Here is an 18,125-nt window from a genome sequence, read left to right on the forward strand (position 1 = left end):
TCTTTGGCAGACAATTTTTTTAGAACCAAGTTTCTCAAATTATATAATACAAACTATATGACTATTAGAAAATTATGCATGAATTAAAAGAGATTTATTTAATTTTCAAATTCTAATATAATTAAAATTTTCAAACTTACCTATATGGGCTTCACGGGTGAAAAAAAGTATAATTTAAAAATATGAGCAATGTAATATGACAGAAATATACATTCAAACACATGTGATTACTACTCTTTCTAATTTTTCATAAATTAACAACTATTTGAGACATGCAAAAATTTTCATGTGTTTTTCTGAAGGTGGTATCCAGAAGTGATAATTTTCCTGACAGTTTAACATTTTTTAACGAAGACATGCCAAGATTTAAATAATCTAGCTTTTTGATTACTCTTTTTTTTTGAGATAGAGTCTGGCTCTGTTGCCCAGGCTGGAATGCAGTGGTATGTTCTCGGCTCACTGCAACCTCTGCCTCCTGGGTTCAAGGGATTCTCCTGTCTCAGCCTCCCGAGTAACTGAGACTACAGGCATGCACCACCACGCTCGGCTGATTTTTGTATTTTTTGTAGAGACGGGGTTTCACCATGTTGGCCAGGCTGGCCTTGAACTCCTGACCTCAAGTGATCCACCCACCTCAGTCTCCCGAAGTGCTGGGATTACAGGTGTGAGCCACCGTGCCCGGCCTTTTTGATTACTCTTAAAACTGCGGGATCAAAATGAAATGTTAGAAAGTAAAACCAACAGCAGAAAGTAAAACCAAGAGCAGCTTCTGAGGAATCATATTTTAGACATTTCTTTCAGACAGATTCTGTAATGTGTCAAACTATTGGAACATATTTCAACTAAATATTTAAGTGAAGACAAAATCCCTACTACAAAACCTCCAAATACTCTCTAACAATGATGATTCTATCAGGCCTACTCAGAACTACAGGTTTTCCCCACATCTTGATTTCAAAGCATACTTTCTGTGACGTATCTTCATTTAATCACTTTTAGAATAATTGAAATGAACAAGAAAATAGGTAAGGAATTAAAATAAATTTTTAAATGGCAGTCCCATTCTTACTGACATAAATTTATTAAGATCAATGTTCCTTTTTGCATAGATCTTCCCATTCTGTTTCAATAACACCAGCAAGCATAAACAGATTTGAAAAGCTACGCAGCCACAGAAAACAGGTTCAGCATGACAGACAGATCTAGCTCAAAAGAGGTGCTCAGTATCAAGCTCTTTCCTAAAAAACTCAAAGCTTGTTTTGTCTGCTGTTGCTTTCAAAGAACAAGCACAACAAAATTGTTTTGAGGAAGTCTCGAGATCAAACGAAAGACAGTTAACCAACAGGGAGAGTAAACTGACTGCCACTGCTGTCCACACAGGGCCACAAAAATCATTGCTTTGTTCCATCACTCTAGTTGGAACGCCTTCCCAGGAATGCAAGTCTGAACCATCTAGAGTTCTCTCAGCCAGAATGAAGGCTCAGCTCTTGGATGTTTCTACCATAAAAATGAGAAAGCATTTCCTACCTCCTCCTCTGTCACTCCACAAAGATGTGCTTCCTGTGTGGCTGGCTAGCAGATAAGAGAAGGTAAGCAAATCCCAAAAGCCTACTCTAATCGCTCACGGAGAATCTTTGCTTTGGTTCAGAACGTTAAGTCTACCCATTTTCCTCTATCCCTTTATGGTACTGTATTTCTTCTACATCCCAGAATGCCAGTTGCCACTCAATATCCTACCTCTCCTTTACCCTTAAGAAGAGAGCCGGAAATGTAATTTCTGATAGCAATGCTCCCAGCTAATAGAGCACATTTACATGCTCCCTTGCGTCGAGGTGTCACTATCTGGCCCATGAGATTAAACAGACCTTGAAAAGGACTTCTACAAAAGCTCCTAAACCTAACTGAACCATGAATATCAATGCCTCGTCCCCATTTTAGGAACATTTAAAAGTACTCCATTTCTAAGAAAATGAAGTTCAAACTCATTAAGGGCATCCAAAATTTATAATTTCACAGTCTCCTTCACTTATATACCCCTGGGCTTCCCCCTTTGAAACTCTACACCCTCGCTGTTTTTTCTGTCTGGGAAGCCCTCCCCACCCCAGTTCACCTTCACACATCCTTGAAACCTAGTTCAAATGCTGCCTGCCTTCTCTGGGAAGAGTTTGTACCTCCTCTATTATAGCCTTTGGCACACTGTACCTATTATTTCTCCGTCTCTTTCTTCCTCCACTGGACTGCGGAATTCCTTAAGGCACAGACTGAGCTACCTTTCTATTTACTCACAGCCCCACCCAGATTCTAGATCTCCTGTCATAACTGAAACACAGAATCCATGCAGTATGTCCATAAAATGAATAATAATTTCACAAATTCAAAATGAGAGAAACAATAAGATAGTAAATTTTTTTTTTTTTTTGAGACGGAGTCTCGCTCTGTTGCCCAGGCTGGAGTGCAGTGGCGCGATGGCTCACTGCAAGCTCTGCCTCCCAGGTTCACACCATTCTCCTGCCTCAGCCTCCGGAGTAGCTGGGACTACAGGCGCCTGTCACCACGCCCGGTTAATTTGTTGTATTTTTAGTGGAGACAGGGTTTCACCATGTTAGCCAGGATGGACTGGATCTCCTGACCTCATGATCCGCCCGCCTTGGCCTCCCAAAGTGCTAGGATTACAGGCGTAAGCCACCGCACCAGGCCATAAATTAGTAATTTTTTAAACATCTAACTCCAAATAAATGTCAACATCACAGAAGTCAATCACAAATGCCCTGAGAAAACTTGCAGTAGAGACATAACAGGGGAATGCACAATCCAAATATTCAGCTAAACATTTTGCATTAAACCTTCCCCCTCATCTGCACACAGAAGAATCACGGGCTTAGGCTTGGCTTTGTGTTCAACCTCTGATAGAAATGAGCAAACGAGCAATGAAGTCAACATGTCAGATTGCTTTGTAAATCTAAATAACTTCGCATGTGATAATAAATTCTAAGAATGCATCCAATGTCTTTTTCTCTGCAACAAAAAGACACTAATATTTTTTTCTCATCTCATCGGCTATTTATTAAATCAATAAATACAATTAAAAACACATGCGCATAAGAAATACTCTCAATAAACTGAAGGGATGCTTCCCATCTGTGTCCCTACAATATGACCCAGAAAATTCACAATGATATAAATTTAACCTTTGAGTCTAGCTCACAAAAGTGAAGTGAAGTATCCAAATAGCAAATACAAAGAAAGGAACTACCAAGAAACAAGAAAAGTCAGCCTCCAATTTTGTTCATTTAAGTATACCCTCTCTGCCACCACAACATTCATTATGTTTGTCCTGGACAGCTCTAATGGCCATGCTGATTGATACTCAGTGTTAAGGCCACCTCTGTCCAACAGACTTTGCTTCTACTCTGTTTCAGCCAAATACTCACATGGCTACTCTATCATCACCTGGAAATCTCCCAGCTTCCCTCAGGAATTCCCCCCTCTCCTATTTCACTGAACAAGCAGGAACAAGTGATTCCAAAATTGCAATTTTGTCTCAAATGTACTCTTAAAAGTGAAACCCTCCACAATTCAACTAGCAGCAGTTCTGTAAGCTGCCTTTACATTCAAACACCCTATGGGTTAGCCAAGAACGCCCCTCCACAACAACCAGAGAATTTTTATATTCGTTTTACTTCTGTTGCATTTAAATTTTCTGGATTCTGTGGTATAAGAGGATTTAACACTTGACACAAAACATTCAAAATAAGATTGAGAAAATACTAGCAAGATACAAGGCTAATCATAATGACCTCAATTAGATTTTCAATTCCTGTCAAGTTAATGGTATATAGTAGTATTGGCTTCAAGCCCTTCAAATTGAAAAATACAATTCTTTTAGATAACAGAGGTAATAGAATTCAATATATTTTTTTAAAGGGCCAATTTTGATCCTTGTCACACTAAACACTAGCTGTAAAATGGCCAAAAAAGGAGCCAAAAAAAAAGACAATGACAGGGAAATTTTCATTTTGATGCCACTAAATTTAATTCCAATACACATTTTCTTTCCAAACTCTACTAACTTCTTCACACAAAATTATGTCTAGGCACCCTCTATTGAAAGTGTCCCAATCAATCAGGGCATGGATGAAATATTTCAAAAATGAGGCATTTTTTCTTTTTGCAGGCCAACTGAATTTTTGAAATACAGTTGCAAATGACTGAACGTGATGTATTGACAGTATTTATGAAACTTTTTCACAATAAAATGTTCCAAAAAGAGGCTGAAAAAAAAGAATCTTATTTAAAAGGCTTTAATCTTCTTTCTATGCTTGTTCACAGTTTCTTAAATGTTAAGAGAAGGTTGCACAGCTGTTCGAATCTTCAATCTGAACGTAATTCTTTATCACCGCAACATAGAATTTCTAGAGTACTCATTTATTTAGTACATACAAAATGTAAGGCATTATCATGAGTGATGAAACAAATTACTGTATAGAAAAGTGTGTGATCACAATCAACACTAACTTCTCTCTCCCACCACTTGTTTTCAACATTTAATCACCCAAAGTAGATCTTCTGTCTACAATTACTCTTTTACAATGTAGTAAATATATAGTTCCTTCCCCCAGTTATCTAAGTTTACCTTCACATACTGAAATGATCAGAGAACTTTGACAATACTACAGAAACTATCGCATTCACAACATACATCCTTCTACGTAGCATTCTCTTATATTCCTTACCCAACTTAATTTTTTCCAAGTCACTTCCTTCCTCCTTTTTATTCTGTCTACCCTCTTGGGGGCAAGGACCTCGAAAATATTTGTGAAATGAAGGAGTGGCCCTTTCTTGGTTGTACCCCTAAGAATCTAGGTTTCTTTGTGTATGAAAATAAGCTAATTTCCACAGAAATTTGGCTTTAATTTTAAATTGCTAATCAATTTAATATGTAAGTATCTATGATTAATTATTCTTAGAATAATTAGTCTGCATATTTTCACATTTCTATGGGAGTTTCTTAGGTACTCTTCAGTTATATCCTCAAACTAATTTACTGTAATGACAAAATTATATTTGTGTTAAACCATAATAAGCAATTGAGAGCATCAGGATGGAGAATATTTGCTACTACATATGACTTTTCATATGATGGGTTTTAATGTTAGTCTCTGAAGACTTAAGCTAAGACTTCAAAAACTTTGCATCGGTTTTAAAGGCTTAATCTTTGAAGTAGATGAGGATTTTTTTTTGAAAGATGAAAAAAATCAATAAATACGGTTAAGAAACAGTGCTTATCCATCTTTATTCTATGAGCCTATCAATTCAATTATAAACAAAATAACTGAGTAATGATATTTATAAAAACAACGTTGGCCAGGCACAATAGCTCACACCTGTAATCTAGCACTTTGGAAGGTCGAGGCAGGAGGATCGCTTGAGCCCAGGAGTTCAAGATCAGCCTGGGCAACATAGTGGGGACCCCATCTCTACAAAACATTTAAGAAATTAGTCAGATGTGGTGGCACATGCCTGTAGTCCCTGCTACTCTGGAGGCTGGGGCAGGAAGATGGCTTCAGCCCAGGAGGCCACGGCTACAGATCACACCACTGCACTTCAGCCTGGGTGACAGAGTGAGGACTTGTCCCAAAAACAAACAAAACCAAACACAGTTATCAATATGCTTTTGAAAATGCATCCAATAGTAGGAGTAGATAAAACAAGTCCTTTTTTAAGATGAATAAACCTTTAATGGATAAAGCCATTTTCTTTACTTTCTCTTAAAAATAAAATTTATGTTGCCTCACTAATTTTACTGTGAAATAACAAGCACATAGACAAGGAAAAACTAAACAAATGAGTTTGTAGTAACTTGGGATGAGGGGCAGGTCTAAAACACGTTAAGTCTATCTCAACAGTAGGATTAAACCTCTCATTTTTCTTCCTGTAAAATATCTCCAGGGGGTCAAAATATATTAGTTATTCAATGTTTGAAATTTAGCAAAGCAGCAAGAGTAATAATGCATTTCTTCACTTAATACAAATGACTTTTCTTTATGCAACAGATCTCTTATTCTCATAAGTATCCTTTATGGCTGAAAAGTAATTTATCAGTCTGTATCATCTAGGATGCCTTACATTTTTCAATGAAGACAGAATGTGGCTTTCTGGAAGCTAATGAAAGCCAAATTATTAAATAAGAGACAAATTATTAGATTCTCTCAAAAAAAGAATCAGGCAAAAAAAAAAATTCCTATCAAAATCACCAAAAAATTGGCCAGGTGCAGTGGCTCACACCTGTTATCCCAGCACTTTGGGAGGCCTAGGTGGGTGGATCACTTGAAGTCAGGAGTTCGAGACCACCCTGGCCAATGTAGTGAAACCCTGTCTCTACTAAAAAAAAAAAAAAAAAAACAAAAATTAGCCAGGCGTGGTGGCACATGCCTGTAAACCCAGCTATTCAGGAGGCTGAGGCATGAGAATTGCTTGAACCTGGGAGGCAGAGGTTGCAGTAAGCCAAGACACGCCACTGCACTCCAGCCTGGGTGACACAGTGAAACTCAGTCTCAAAAAAAAAAAAAAAAAAATTCACCAAAAAACAAAAGAAGTGACAATTATTCTTGTTGAATCAAATTTCTCATAAGAAAACCTTCTGACTTTGTGAAGAAAAAAAGAGAGGAACCATCTGGAAATTAAGAGATTCAAACACTGTTTTGGGTCCATCATTAATAAGACCTTAAGGAATCACTGCACTTCATTCATCAGGATCCATTAATTTACAAAACAGGCTTATTCATCTTTTCCCTTTTCCAAAATGTTTGTCCTATTTATTCCTCATCCTTGCTCATGAACCCTCCACTCCTGCTTCTGGAACCATCTTAATCACTCCTTACTGTATCTACTGTAATCAGGATGTTTATCACAAATATAGCTTCTGTCATTACACATCCTCATATGTGAACCCACTTCTTGTCTTCTTGTCTTTAGTTGGACAGGACAATTATAATTACATGAGCTGGTTAACAAAAACCCATGTGAATTCTTTGGGACTCTGCTTCTTGATTTTTCCCTATGTTCATCATCATTTAACCACAGTATCACCAGTTTCATACACTCAAGGCTTTTAAATATCCTTGGCCTGCTTTTGAAGCTAAAAACCTTTTATTTTTGAGCAACATATGCTGATTTTTTAAAAAAATATATAATTTCAATTAAACAGCAGATCACTATAAAGTTTTAAAGATGTAACAGCCATAACATGGCTGGTTACACAAATTCACTTTACTGCAGCTGGGCACGGTGGCTCACGCCTGTAATCGCAGCACTTTGGGAGGCCGAGGCAGGCGGATCACGAGGTCAAGAGTTTGAGACCAGCCTGACCAACATAGTGAAACCCCGTCTCTACTAAAAATACAAAAATTAGCTGGGCGTAGTGGCACACGCCTGTAATCCCAGCTACTCGGGAGGCTGAGGCAGGAGAATCGCTTGAACCTGAGAGGCGGAGATTGCAGTGAGCTGAGATCACACCACTGCATTCCAGCTTGGGCGACAGGGCGAGACTCCGTCTCAAAAACAAAACAAAACAAAAAATTCATTTTATTTTGAAACTGATTTCCTAGAGAAATGCCGCATTCTCAAGCTATCTGCTTTTTGGTTTCCCTGTCCTTGGGTGAACATAACTTCAAGCTTCCATATTAGGACCAAAATTCTTTTGCTGGCATTTGAAATCTTCCATTTCTACCCAGATTGGCAAAGCCTGTTTATTCGTTTTGCTAGCAAAGATTCTACTGAAAACTAAACCAAGTTTGTTCACAGTTCCTTGCACATAGCTGATAGCCAACTAATAGTTAATAATCAAGCCAGTGTATAAACTTGCTCAATATTAGACATCTGTGGCAAGCTGCCAGTGTGTACAACGTTAAAAAATAGGTCTCTGGGAGGCCGAGGTGGGCAGATCACTTGAGGTCAGGAGTTTCAGACCAGCCTGGCCAACATGGTGAAACCCCATCTCTACTTAAAAAATGCAAAAATTAGCTGGGCATGGTGGCGAGTGCCCATAGTCCCAGCTACTCAGGAGGCTGAGGCAGGAGAATCGCTTGAACCCAGGAGGCGGAGGTTGCAGTGAGCCGAGATCGCGCCACTGCACTCCAGCCTGGGTGACAGAGGGAGATTCTGTCTCAAAAAAAAAAAAAAAAAAAAAAGTCTACATCCATGTTATGTGGAAAAAAAGAAAAAAAAAAACTAGGTATTTCCCATTTGTGTAAAAAATGCTTATGCTTTTTGCACATTTCTGTACTGTTTTAAATTTTTCAATGAGCATGAATTATTTTCATTTTTCAAAAAACCAATTGAAATACACAATACATATTTAATAAATGAAATTTTATAACATGTATTCTAAAAATTGTATCTGAGATACCATGTGCTTTTTAAATTTAGATCAAACTCATAGACAACAATCTGTCAATTTCCTGCAATAGTCTTAATTGGCCAATAAGTAATTTGTCAATAAGTGAAACATCATCTAGATTTTTAACTTTCAACTATGCAGGAAACTTACATATACCCATTGTACATCAACATCATCACCATACATAGCAGCAACTAACACATAGTGCTTATGCTATGCCATCAGGTTACATATATATTAACTCACACACTGTTTCAAGCATTTAACATAGATATTAATTCGATCCTCAATAACTAGAAGTACTCATCCCATTTTACAAAGGAAAAAACTGAGGCACAGAAGCTTGCCCATGGTCACTAGCTCAAAAGAGACAAAGACAGAATTTATGCCCATGTATTCCTGCCCTGGGCTAAACTCTCCTGATTAGTGTGCAATGCTGCCTTCTCTACATACCTGAGAAACACTCAATGACTCAGTGTTATTGGCCTAACATCACGCCTGGCATCAAATTCAACATTATAAATTGAGAACAACTCTGGTTCTTTCTACAGAGGTGACATTTTTCAAAACCTCTCGTCTTCCCCATTTTAACTATCTTCTTTCGTAAGATACTGTGAGTCTCGCAAGGTTCAAGCTAAATCTCTATTGCATGTTTCTTCAACATGTAGCCACACAAAATAAACCTAAATAAAATGATCTCTTAGGTTTCTATTTCAGCAGATTTAATACATGTGAACCTGAGACTTCTGTGGCCCTCTTTGAATACTCAGCTAGCTAATCTACTAAGCATCCCTGTTTCATAAAGCTATTAATTGATGAACATATCCAGGCTTTTAAATTTAAATATGTGAATTTATTCCTAGAGCAATCATTGTACTCCAGTTTTTGCTAGATTTCTACTTCTGAAGAGGTACCACTCAAGCATAATAATAATCTATAACCAAGATTAATCTAAAGAGGAAAATTTGCCAAACGTTTTTTTCCAAGAAAAATACTAGTGTCCTCACAGTAATAATTATTTCTTAAGCCATCCACACTAAACTGAAAAAATAGTTACATAACATTTCCCCCTTTACTAAGCTTTTCACTTGCAAAATCAGCTTCAGGGTTTGAGTTCTGTCTGCTTTTCTTCTTATACAACAATAAAAAAAGAAATACATATTTTATTGATTAAACTTGCTGCTCATTCTGGGGTGTGCTCATTCCTTCCCCTGCCACCTTCTGTCTTCTGTGTACAGATGAGGGTGTATCTGTACACTGGCTGTGAGACCCACAGGGTGACAACGTTTCCAAGGGTTTGCAAAAGACAGCATTTCCCATTCATCCCCACTCCATACATTTGCATCTGAGCTCTCACTATGAAAAGGAAAAGATTTTTTTGTTTCTGTTTTCTTCAGCCCTTTTCTGTCTACAAAGCCAATCTCCTCTGTTCAACTCATCGGAACATTTATACTATTTTACAGAATAGTGTTGCCTGAATGTAGAATCACAACAAAGCCAGTTGAGATCTTTAAATTAAAAAAAGAAAAAAAAAAGATTTCATAATCAAGCATAGTCAAGTGAAACAGAGAGAGGTTGAAAACCACCAGACAAAAACAAAACACAAACAGAAAATGTGATTTTTCCCTATCCTCCTCGTTGCCACTCAGAGAATCACTCTGTTCATCTCATACTCTGCCCATCAAGATGCTACTGAAGCTCTCTGGTCCTGCATTCAGCCCCTTACCTTTGACCTCTCAACTCCTTATTTCGAATTCCCTACTCCTGTTGAGAATACCCTGCACCAGCATCTGTCACTCAAGTGAGAGAGAGAGAAAGAGAGAGAGAGAGAAAGAGAGAGAGAGAGAAAGAGACAGAGAGGTGTGTGTGTGTGTGTGTGTGTGTGTGTGTCTGTCTGGTAGAGGCAGAGAGGAATGTAAACAAATATTGTATATGCAGAAACTTAACCTCCAATCCCCAGACCTGGGATATAAACCTGGCTGGAAATTTACTACCAGGAAATGCTCCAGGATTATCTATTATCTCATCCCATTGTTCCTTACTTTTTAAATACAGGAAGTTTTCTCTGTAACATATTTACTCAGTATACCTAATCTGTATTTTCCTTTTGGTATTTTAGTACATTCCGCTTTGTTTTATTATCATGTGCATGTTTTATTTACCCTGCAAACTTCCTGGGAGTAAGGGGAGGGAGGAGGGAAGGGGAGGTAATGAGGTATGCAGTCAAACTAAACCTTACATTCTGGAAGCTTTAAATTTAAAATGCATCTGTACAGGTTTATCTTTACATTTGTAATTGATAGAGATTTTAAAAGAAATGTATTAATGAAAGATGCTTTGTAAGATTCTCAAGGTAATACAATTTGCAGAAACAATGTACATTTCTACTGAATTTAATGCACTTCTCACTGATAGTTTAGTGGCCACGTGAAATGCAAGTAATAGCTATGCTTATTTCCAGAATGACTGACAACATTCATACAAATATCTGTAGAAGATTCTAGTATGCAAAAAGCAGTAATATAAAATAGAGATCTTCTAGCAACAAGACTTAACATAAAGATAACCTCTCCCATTCCTTCAAACCAATATTGTTGATCACGTTATTTCTTTTTAATTTTTTTGAATCAGCCATTCCTCATTTAACCTCGTGAACTTGCATGTTCCTTTTCATTTCCTCAGTCAGGACCAGTATTATTCCATCTAGTAACTTCTTCGCAGTACTAATAGCCTTGCAAATGTCGTTCAGGAGCCTCTGCTGGTTACGGTGACAAGAGAAAAGCTTCTGCAGTCTGCCAGTTATCATGGTTTCTCATCGATTAGCAAGAACCATGACTCCTTACAGATCACCATCAAACCTGAGCTTTACTATTCTGTGTGTCGGCTTCTACCTTTAGGGAGGTACTAGTCAGTAGCAGCAGGTTTCCATAAACTATAAATTAGCACTACCACAAAGGTAAGATGATTGTGACTAGGTTAAACCCTCAACAGAGGGAAATAAAACTTAAGAGGAAGCTAGATTTAAAAACAAATAAATAAATAAATATTAGGGTAGTGAAACATCATATAGATTAGGGTTTGTTAAACTCACACCTCTATCAACATACCAGCCAAAATCATCAACCCAGATAATAACCATGTTTCCCCCGATAGCCAAGGCCCCACTATCATTGCCCTTATTCATTTCTTTTCTACAGCCACCTGCAGCAGACCTATTTTCTAAGCTCTATAAAAGACAGTCAACTCGTAATTACATCTTTTCAGTGGACACAGAGAGAACCAGATAAACCACCCTCAAACCTCAGTAGACTGAATTACCTACCCTTCTACCAACACTTCGCAAAATGGCATAATGTGAATCTCACCTCCACCCTTTAAAGGAGTTAACAATAGCTACTGAAAAGGTCCCAAAAGATGGCAGAAAGAGCAAATTAATGCAATTAAACAGACCAAAAACTAAATTCGAATCTGCCTACATGCTTCCTCTTTTTATACAGAAAGAAATATTGCTCAACAAAGTTACTATTTAAGTTTTGACAAAAGCTTCAAAAATACGGTTATCATATGCTTTTAATTCCTTAAACGTATGGTTTTTAATCTGTAGTAAGACCATTCGGGAAAACTGGAATAATTCTACAAATAAATGTAAGTAAGTCATGAGAGAAATCAGAATTCTCTTAGTTAAGTGCATTTTTTTTTAAAACATGGAAAACGAAATTCTTTAACTCTTAAAACAACCTGTCTTAACTAGCCCTAAGGTGATTCCTGAGCCACTTGTGGGTAAAAATCAGAAGAGAAAAAAGTACAATGACCTTGCAAATTAGAAACTAAAAAACTAATGGTGTGATAGTCTGTACAGCCTCAGTGGAATTACAGGAAAACATCTGTCTGGAAATTGCTTTTTTTCTTTTGGAAAATTACTAGGAGGCTGGGGGAAAAGAGGGGAAAAACGGGGAAGGAAGGTTGCAAATGTTAAGATGCCAAACAGGAGCCCAACCGAAGTGAAATACAGCCTCCTCTGGCCCAACTGTCATGCAAACAACTTCTAAGCATCTTCAGATGTAAAGAAAAACAGTCATTGTGCACGGGCGTTAGCTGAATGTTCGAGAGTTGGATGAATGGGGAAGACTTGTTATACACCTAGTGGTGGGTGGATTTCACTAGGCTGCAGCCTCCACACAGCTTTTCTTTGCTGCACTGCAGAGGCGCCATCTTCTCCGTCTTAATCTTCACTCAATTCGATCCTTTTATCTGCACCCTAAAAAAAAGACCCTTCGGACCCTCCCCAGCATCCTGTGCCCCCAGGGGAACTAAACCAGAGTCCCCAGAGCTGCCAGGGAAGAGGCCGCGCCTTAATCAGACAAACGCCTCCTTGGATGCACAGGACAGAGCCCGTGCCTCCCCACCATCCGCCACTGCCCTTTCCAGACGCACATCCCACTCTCCGCCTCATTTCCTCCCCGCCAAGGACTTTACAGCCCGGCACAGAATTAAGCCTCGGAGGTGATCCGAGGGTGGGAAGCAGAGGGGCCCCGAGGCTCCGCCAGAGGCCCCGGCAGCGTCTCTGCCCCCTCCCAGGCGGACGCGCCGCGCCGGGAAGGGAGCCGGGCGGGAGCCTCGGTGGCGCACTGAGACTAACGCGGCTCGGCCCACGGCGAGGGCGGGGTGTCGCGGCTTTTGTTCCCGCGGACCTTCTGCCTCTCAGACAGAAGCTTAGGGTGCGAGCGAACTCCCGGGACGTCCAGACTTGGGGAAGGCGCGGGGTGGCTATGGGTCTCCGACCCCTCCCATTTCTCGCAAGTTACACAAAAGGGAGACGCGGAAATGCACAAAGTTTGCCTGTGGAAGGCGGTGCGCGACCCCGACGCCGGCTCGGGCTAGGGTCGCACCCAGGCAGCCGCCGCCAGCAGCCGCGAAAGGAGGTTGGAGCAAGGAAGGGGGATGGGGGTGAGAGAGGAAGGTGAAACGAGGCGGAGAACGCAGGGAAAAGCGAGGGGCTCCTAGCTTCCTGGGCTGTCCCGACTCCTCCTCCTCCTCCCCAGGGCCCAAGAGAAAGGAAAGGGCAACGATTCAAGAGCGGAGGACTGGCTTCAGGGACGCTGCGTTTTCGGTTTTCCCCACGTGCTCCTTTCCCCTTCCCCCCCGTCTGAATATCTCTCGCCTCCCCCGACCCCCGCTTCCAAGGCAGGGACTAAGTCGGGGTCTGGGCTCAGGGTCGCCCCCTACCCTTCTCGCCCCGGGCTGGCGCTGAACCGGGGAGACCAGCGCCTCGCCCGCTCCCTCTCCGCGGGCCGGAGCGCGACTCCCTGGGGCAGGGCTGGGCCGAAAGCGGGGATGCGCGGGACGTCCGCAAGCGGGGGCGGAGAGGAGAGGGGTCCCCTTGACGGACCCCCGGCTTCTCTGCATTAAAGACTTGGGTTAAGGTCTTGGGGGGTATCGCGTCCCCACCGTGCAGCCTCCCCCCGCCTTCCGAGGCGCGGCACCCACCTCCAGCGCCCGAGCCGTCCAGGCGGCCAGCAGGAGCAGCGCCAAACCGGGCAGCATCGCGACCCTGCGCGGGGCACCGAGTGCGCTGCTGTGCGAGTGGGATCCGCCGCGTCCTTGCTCTGCCCGCGCCGCCGCCGCCACCGCCGCCGTCTCCCGGGGCCCCCGCGCACGCTGCTCCGGGTGCTCTCGCCTACCGCTGCCGAGGAAACTGACGGAGCCGGAGCGCGGCGGCGGGGCTCAGAGCCAGGCGAGTCAGCTGATCCGGCCCACCCCGCTCGGCACCCGAGAGAGACCCCTAGCGGCGCCGCCGGGGAACTGCGCCCGCTCGCGCCGGGAGGGGCCCTCGCGCCCCGCGCCCACAGGTGCAGCGCCCTTGGCGCCGCCTGCACCCCACGCGCCCCCTCCGCTCCCCGGCCGACGGCCCACCTGGGCTTCGTGAACAGTGGGAGGGAGAGTCTGGGGCCAGGAGAGGGACGGTGCAGGATCAGGGAAAGGTGAGTCCTAGGACGCCGAGGCTCTAGAAAAGTCGAGAGCGCTCCTGCTCGTCCCCGTGAGCTTGAATCATCCGACCCCGCAGGCCTCCCGGGGGTGTCGTATAAAGGACTGCTGCTAGGGTGCGTTTTTATCCGCATTTCGTTTTTTCTCTCGGTTTGGAGAGGTGGGGCAGGCGTTTCTGGAAGAGAATGAGAACGAGTGAAGCTTAAAGGAAATAGGATTTTCTTTGCTTGTTGAGACAGCAAAACCTCATTTTTTAACCCCCAACGTCAAAAGCAGCCACGAGCAACCTGGAATTTCTATCTTTAGAACGAACCAAAGGAGCAAGGCGCAGGACCTGGCAAAGAAGCGGGCAACCCATTTACTTCTTCTTGAAAGCAGGGTTCTGGGCTTGGGTTTTGTTTCTTTCTTATATTTTTGTTTGTTTTTGGTTTTGTTTTGTTAAAGGGGGTGGTCAGTGTGGATTTTGCGGGGCGGGGGGTCTTTTTTTGTTGTTAAGCAGGGATGTAACATCCGTCTGAGTTGGGGAAGAAGGAAAAATTAGGAGAGATCATTCGTATTCGACCCCCGTAAATGAGGACTTCTGACCTCAAACGCTGCCCTTGTTCTTCATTGTGTCTGTCCTGAATTATAGAAATGAACCTTCTGCCATGCCACTTTCTCCTGGATTAAACACGAACCGTCCACTGTCCAGTTAGTGTCCAGATAGTTTAGAATGCTCTAGAACTGCCCAGATGTATCCCCTGCTCTTGACCTGAAGTAGCATTTAGTTACCAAGCCACAGCCCACTCCACACAGGGCTTGGAGCGAAGGACTGAAGCCAGGGAGTGCTCTGGCCCTTCTGAGGGCTGCACTGCAGCCTGCCTTCTCTCCCCTGCTCATTGCGCTGACAAGGGTGCCTAGGCCCGGGAAGGATGGCTCAGCCAGCGGGGTACAGACTTCCTTCCTGGGAAGTCATTTCTGTACCAGCTCCCCTAAATGTTGTCTTGTGTGTCTTTTCCCGCACTAGGCATTCAGTCTTGACTCTTGGATTACTTTTACCCCTGAATGTCCTTTGGATGTCCTCAACAAATAAGGACAAATATTTTTTGTCATGCAGTATTTGTTTATACGCTTCATGTTATTTACTTCCTACAAAAGCCAAAGAGGCTGTTACTATTATTCCTATTTATACATCAGGAAAATGAAGCTAATGAACTCCCAAATCTAACAGCAAGTAAGTGACATGAAGTTGGGACAGCAGGGAAAAGCCTAAAGTGACAGGACAAACCCAGTTGTTCACTTTCTGCACCACATTTACCCACCGCAATTCCGTATTTGTTCCGGGTCTGCATGAGCAAATAAGGCAAAAAAGAAGGTATCTGAATGCAAAGAGAAGCGTGGTCCAAAGCTACAAATCTTGCAGAGTCCACTGCAAAAATGCAAACGTGAGACCCTTTGTTACATTATTAAGAATTTTAAGGCCGGGCCTGGTGGCTCATGCCTGTAATCCCAGCACTTTAGGAGGCCCAGGTGGGCAGATCACCTGAGGTCAGGAGTTCTAGACCAGCCTGGCCAACATGGTGAAACCCCCATCTCTACTAAAAATGCAAAAATTAGCCGAGCGTGGTTACTCATGCCTGTAATCCCAGCTACTCCAGAGGCTGAGGCAGGAGAATCGCTTGAACCTGGGAGGCAGAGGTTGCAGTGAGCCAAGATTGTGCCATTGCACTCCAGCCTGGGCGACAGAGCGAGACTCCACCTCAAAAAAAAAGAAAAAAAATTAAATTAAGAATTTTAAGATGGCAATGGCAGAGCGTTAAACCAAGCATGGGGCTCCTCCCACCGCAGGGCCTGTGAGACTCTCCAGGGTTGCATGCCCATGAAGCCAGCCCTGGGAACGAGGAGGCAACTTTAAGAGTGAGAGACTTTTCTTTGGGAGGCTGAGGCGGGCGGATCACGAGGTCAGGAGATCAACACCATCCTGGCTAACACGGTGAAACCCCGTCTCTACTAAAAATACAAAAAATTAGCCGGGCGTCGTGGCGGGCGCCTGTAGTCCCAGCTACTGGGGAGGCTGAGGCAGGAGAATGGCGTGAACCCGGGAGGCTGAGCTTGCAGTGAGCCGAGATTGCGCCACTGCACTGCAGCCTGGGCGACAGAGCGAGACTCCGTCTCAAAAACAAACAAAAAAAAGAGAGTAAGGAACTTTTATTGAGCATGAAATTCAAAATTGTAGAGATGAGATCATAATCTATAAAAATTAAAGTTCTTAGATTTAGCAGTTTCTCTTTCCACTGTTGAAATTCACCACACTGACACATTCCCTGGTCAAGATGTTCCTGGGGGAAGATGATTATGCTGCTGATTGCGTCAGAATGATGGACATTGCCTGCATGTTCTCTGGTTCCTTCACTACTCAGAGATCCTGATGGCTTTTTGCTTTTCAGCCACTAGCTCTCTTCTGCATTTAATGCCATTTCCTGCCCTGAGGTGTCTTGCAGATCCTCCAAGCAGAAAACGCAGGAACATCCCTAGTTATAACCCTACGAAGTTGGGGAAGGAACCAACAACCACTTGTCTGCTGGAATTCCTACAACAGCATCCCCATCCTAGTTTCAAGTGTCTCCATTTGTGAGATATTCACTGGCTCTCCAGACTGTGCATTCTATCTTTGGGCATTTCTGGTTACTAGAATGTTCTTATCCCATTTAAAGCTCACATCCCCCGCCTTTAAACTCCCACTCAGATATCCTTGTATCCCCAGTGACCAAGCAGAATAATTCTTTTCCACACTTCAGATCTTTACAAATTTGCCAGCGGTTTTCATGCTACTTCTTCCTCTAGAGTCTTCTCTTCACAAGGTAAAACAGGCACTTGCTTCAACAGTTGCATAATGGCATGGTTTCTGGTTCCTTCCACACCTTGGCCATTCTCTAAATGTGTTCTGGCTTGTCTTTGTCTTTTTACAGTACTCGAAGTGTGCTCTGACTGCTGCAACATGGGAGATGTTGCCCACTACTCTGCCTGGAGCCTCATGTTGCATTTGACTGTTTTAGTAACCGCATCCCACTGCAGACTCCAATTGGTCCAGATACCCCATTTCTATTTTATGCATAGTCTGCTGGGCCGCGTTTCTGTCGTCTTGTGTTTAGGCTGTTATCTGTGCCCCATAAATATCACCAAAAGCAATCGTTAAGTCTGAGCCAGATGAACCCTGCAGGGCTGCCATAACTTACCATAGACTGGATGGATCAAACACCAGAAATGTATTTCCTCACATTTCAGGAGGCTGGAAGTCTGAAATCGAGGTGTTGGCTGAGTTGGTTACTTCTGAGGCCTCTCTCCTTGGCTTGCAGATAGCCACCTTCTCCCTGTATTCTCACATGGTCTTCCCTCCGTGTCTTACTGTGCCCTAATCTCCTCTTGTTATAAGGACACCAGATATTGGGTTAGGATCCATGCTAATGACCTCATTTAACCTTAATTACATCTTTGACCCTACCTCCAAATATGGTCACATTTTGAGACACTGTCGGGTTAGGACTTCAACATATGAATTTGGGGGTGGGGGTACATAATACGTCCTTCTTTAGAACAGCTAAGACTTATTCTATAATCCTGTCACTCATCTTTGGCCTTTATTTCCAGTGACCTTTCTTTCATTTTCAGTTTGAAGATCATTCAACTCAACAGAAAAAAAAAAAAAATAGAAATGGAAGAGATCTACTTTCTGTCTGTCCTGCATCAGCATTGCATCATGATC

The 18,125-nt window shown here is 42.5% G+C and overlaps 1 protein-coding gene and 1 long non-coding RNA gene across 8 annotated transcripts in view; one reads left to right on the top strand and one right to left on the bottom strand.

Moving 5' to 3' along the window:
* The window catches only part of APP (amyloid beta precursor protein), a 284,471-nt gene extending 270,267 nt beyond the window's left edge, over positions 1-14,204 (bottom strand). Inside the window, exon 1 of one of the 6 annotated variants that reach the window (XM_008969776.6) lies at positions 13,886-14,204. In XM_008969776.6, the coding sequence (XP_008968024.4) occupies positions 13,886-13,942 (57 nt within the window). In that variant the 5' untranslated portion in view covers positions 13,943-14,204. The remainder of the gene's footprint in view (positions 1-13,885) is intronic. The other 5 variants (XM_008969774.6, XM_008969775.6, XM_055105200.2 and 2 more) reach the window with 5 other exon arrangements.
* A 48-nt stretch (positions 14,205-14,252) lies between these two features.
* Positions 14,253-18,125, top strand: part of LOC106634211 (uncharacterized) — a 401,613-nt gene continuing 397,740 nt past the window's right edge. For both annotated transcript variants that reach the window (XR_008955137.2, XR_008622402.1), the window contains exon 1: positions 14,253-14,379. This is a non-coding gene — a long non-coding RNA (uncharacterized LOC106634211). The remainder of the gene's footprint in view (positions 14,380-18,125) is intronic.

Source organism: Pan paniscus, chromosome 22, assembly GCF_029289425.2.
Source record: "Pan paniscus chromosome 22, NHGRI_mPanPan1-v2.0_pri, whole genome shotgun sequence".
Taxonomy (NCBI): Eukaryota; Metazoa; Chordata; class Mammalia; order Primates; family Hominidae; genus Pan; species Pan paniscus.